At 38.1% G+C, this 3,959-nt stretch overlaps 1 protein-coding gene across 1 annotated transcript in view; it reads left to right on the top strand.

Annotated features, from left to right (window-relative positions):
- Positions 1–3,519, top strand: part of LOC116671801 (VPS35 endosomal protein sorting factor-like) — a 35,401-nt gene extending 31,882 nt beyond the window's left edge. The window contains 3 exon segments of the mRNA XM_032503275.1: positions 636–754; positions 1,110–1,259; positions 2,448–3,519. Coding sequence (XP_032359166.1) covers positions 636–754; positions 1,110–1,259; positions 2,448–2,546 — 368 coding nt within the window. The 3' untranslated portion in view covers positions 2,547–3,519.
- The last annotated feature ends 440 nt before the right edge of the window (positions 3,520–3,959 follow it).

Here is a 3,959-nt window from a genome sequence, read left to right on the forward strand (position 1 = left end):
ATTTACATTGTAGATTATCACTGAAGGGATCAAAATTATGAATGAACACATATGGAATTATGTACTTAACAAAAACATATCTTATATTCTAGTTTCTTTAAAGTAGTCACCCTTTGCTCTGATTACTGCTTTGCACACTCTTGGCATTCTCTTGATGAGCTTCAAGAGGTAGTCACCTGACATGGTTTCCCAACAGTCTTGAAGGAGTTCCCAGACATGGATAGCACTTGTTGGCCCTTTAGCCTTCACTCTGTGGTCCAGCTCACCCAAAACCATCTTGATTGGGTTCAGGTCCTGTTGAAAAATAAATGACGGTCCAACTAAATGATGGTCTAACTAAAAATGACCTAATTTTCTTCAACACTGCCCATGTTTTCTTAAAGATAAATCCAGGTGACAACATAATTTTTTTTCTGAGCCCTTGTTTTCATTTCAGACAGAAGTCCCTAATCCAACAGAGGTTAAATTCTGTATACATTTAGAATACCCTGTTTTAAATGGTAAAAAACAAACAAACACTGCAACAGTTACGTTTGCTCTTCATGACAAGAGGATCTACTTGTGGTTCATAGACAGGTTTTATGTGAGCATTTTTCCATCTAAATTGATTTTTTTTTCTCTTTCCCTGGTCTCAGTGGACTCCAATGAGACTCTTTATGGAGGAGACCCCAAGTTCCTATTGGAGATCAACAAGCTGAGCGAGACTCTGATTGGACAGGTGCTTGACCATCTGAAGGCACTCGGCCGGGACGAGGTGAGACACACCTCACACACACACACACACACACACACTGCTCGCTGCCACCAGCAACACTGCAGTGTTTTGATTTTCTCATGTAGCACTAGAAGCTAATTTTGATCTTATAACAACCCAACCACCCAAACGGAATCCGCAGATATTGTTTTCAAGCGGTCATCCAGAGAGAAAAGCTGTTTTTTTTTAGTCTGGGGTGGAGATGTGTTAACATTCTGAGTTTTTTTTTTTTTTTTAAGTTTGTTTAAATTCTGCGGAAAGTTTTGCAGAAGATTCTGCTGGATTAAACGTCTGCAGGTTTCGTGTGGCCCTGCTATTAACTAAAACACCCCCCCTTCTTCTGGCCCGCTTGCAGCAGAGCACGCGGCGCCAGGGCGCTCTGGCCTTCTCCCTGTTCGCCGTACTGCTGGCTCACGGCGACCTGAGGAACAACAAGCTGAGCCAGCTGGCCGTCAACCTGTGGAACCTCAGCCACAAACACGGATACTGTGAGACCCGCGTCTCGGTGAGTTCTCAAGCAGCTGCACCCAGATCAGCAGCAATTCTTTGGGGCATTTTCAGTTGCTTTATATCCCTTAAATTTTTATAACCTTAGCTGACTACTAAATGAAAACAACAAGTTATTTTAAATGTAGAAATGTGAACAAAATATATCTTAACACTCCATAAGTTATTTGAAGCACATGCATTTTTGTATATATTCATATGCAGTGTAAAGGTGTGTTTGATCTCATGGCACCGGACGTCACGTGACATGATGTCATGACGTGTAAGACAAAAAGCCTTAGCAAAGCAAAGCTGCTCTAGCTGTTATGTTAGATCATGTAAACAATAATCTCCTGCGGCCGCTGGGTGGGAGGTTCGTCCTCTAAGGGTTAAATGTAGAGATGGTCCAAGACCATTTTTCTTACCAGATACCGATACCTAAACTTGCAAATCTGCCAATTCCGAATACAATCCAATACCTGTGTTTTGAAAAATACTTTGTATATTTTGTAATGTTTGAACCGCTATCCCTGTATAGAAGTGATATGTTTTTCGGCCTGGCTTGGGTTAAACTCTTTGTGAGACAAACAAACAAAAACTAACGTCCTAGAACTATCTTTCATTATCTAGTTTAACAGTGAGCTATAATGGAAAAAGAAACTAAATTAACTTCTTTAACCCTCCTGTTGTCCTCGGGTCAAATTTGACCCATTTTTAGAAATATTTGGGTTTATTTCAACTAAAAAGAAATAACGTGGATGGTTAGTTTCCTGTACAAGTAAAATAAATGTTTAGTTCATTACTTCCATAGAATTTGGGTGTTGAATTCAATTTTATAGCATTCTGAAAATTGATCAAAAGAATGTTGAAAAAAGTAAGTAAAATGCTGGAAAAAACTAACAAAAAGCTGGTAGAGCAAGTGCCCATAGAGGTTTACAACTCGACGCAGCGGCCACAAGTTTGACTCCGCCCTCCGACCCCTTTTATGTCTTCAGCTGTCCTATATTAATAAATATTAAAGTGCCCAAAAATTAATCTTAAAAAATGTGATATCAGATCGCTGCATAAACTCCAGTAGGAGGCTTTCCCAATAACAGTGTCAGAAACATCTCCAGTTAAATGGGTGCTGTACTTGGTTCAGATTAAGACATTTATTGATCATGAAATGGGAAATTACAGTCTGTCATTTCCTGTCTCGTCCCTGCAGGTTCGGACCCTGGAGTCCATCAAACAGCAGGCTCAGCAGGCGGACATGAGCCACCTGTCGGACACAGTCCAGCGGCTGGTGCTGCAGTCCCGCACCTGATCTTCAACGACCGTAGGAAAAGGTTTCTGCGCCAAGGTTTGTGTCAATAAAAGATAACAAGAAGGACAAGGAAGAAGAAAAAATGCCTGAATGTGTTTGGTGTGAGGATACTTTGTGAACATTTCAAGGGTTGGGAATATTTTAATTTTAGATTTCAACACTAAATATTTACAATCAGTTTGAACCAATATAAAAAAAGAGAGCTCTTCTTGTGCCAAAATGTCTTGTTCTTTGCAATTTAAATAAAAAACAAAAAAACTGTGCACTAAACTAAGTTTAGTTCATTGCTGCTATATTCAGTGTCAACATGTGGGGGTCCATTACATAAAGTAAGCTACAATACCCCTAAATGAATGATCAGATGATTCAAAGTTTGCAAAGCAAGACAGATTATATTTCTCTGCATGTTTTCTGGCCTTCCGTCTTAAGTCAAATGAGGGTGACAGCGAGCCAATGAGCATCAGATCTTAAGCAAACGTTTAGCCTAATTCTTCTCGTCAAAATGAAATGGCTTCAAACTCTGAAAACAAGTGTTGATGTAATTTTCAAAGAAAACTATGAACTTACGCCACAACTGTTCTTAGTATCGCAACATTATCTGGCATCACACAGTTTCTGTTGTGTAATATCGGTTTAATAATGTTTAGCATGTTGTCCTCATGCATTTGTAGAAATAAACATTCATCCTGCTTTGTATTTAAATACCAATCAAAGTATGAATCTATTTGTAACCTGTTGTTTAAAGTGCAAAAATGTACCAATGTTTTGCTTATTAAATATCTTAACTGTGTATTTTTTAATCCTACGTTAAAGTACCACATGCAGCAACTTTAATTCTCAATGCAATAAAAAGTTGACAGGACAATATTTAAGACATTCTCAAACTCTTCTCAGCTGTAGTTTATTTACTCATGTAGTGAATCATGAAAACAGCAAACACTCCCCTTTTAGTCCTGAAAGGCTCAAATAGAATCAAGAACAAAAAGGTGCGATGACACTGACAGATAATTAAAGGAGAATTCTTACAAAACTGACTTTCAGGTTAGCCAAAAAAAGAAAAGGTTACAGGGTTAAGTGATTGACACTGAAGAATACGTGATACGAGGAGTATGGATTGATATGGAGTGCTATTGTTTAACCCTTGTGTTGTCGTCCCGTCAAACATGAACTTGTCTTTCCAGGTCAAAATTGAAAAATACTTTTGTTGCATTTTTCTCTATGTCGCTTTTTCTGAAGTATTTGCCACTTTTTCCAGCTTTTGGCGCAGCTGGCTTAATAATAGGTTTTACACTTACTCTTGGAATTCACGGCCAACAAACCTCACTTATTTCAAATTATATATAGGTTTTATATAAATTTAATATATATAAATTAAGTTTTTTTTGTTTAAAAGGCAGAAATTATGAATTATTT

The sequence above is a fragment of the Etheostoma spectabile genome, chromosome 21, assembly GCF_008692095.1.
Source record: "Etheostoma spectabile isolate EspeVRDwgs_2016 chromosome 21, UIUC_Espe_1.0, whole genome shotgun sequence".
In the NCBI taxonomy this organism is placed as follows: Eukaryota; Metazoa; Chordata; class Actinopteri; order Perciformes; family Percidae; genus Etheostoma; species Etheostoma spectabile.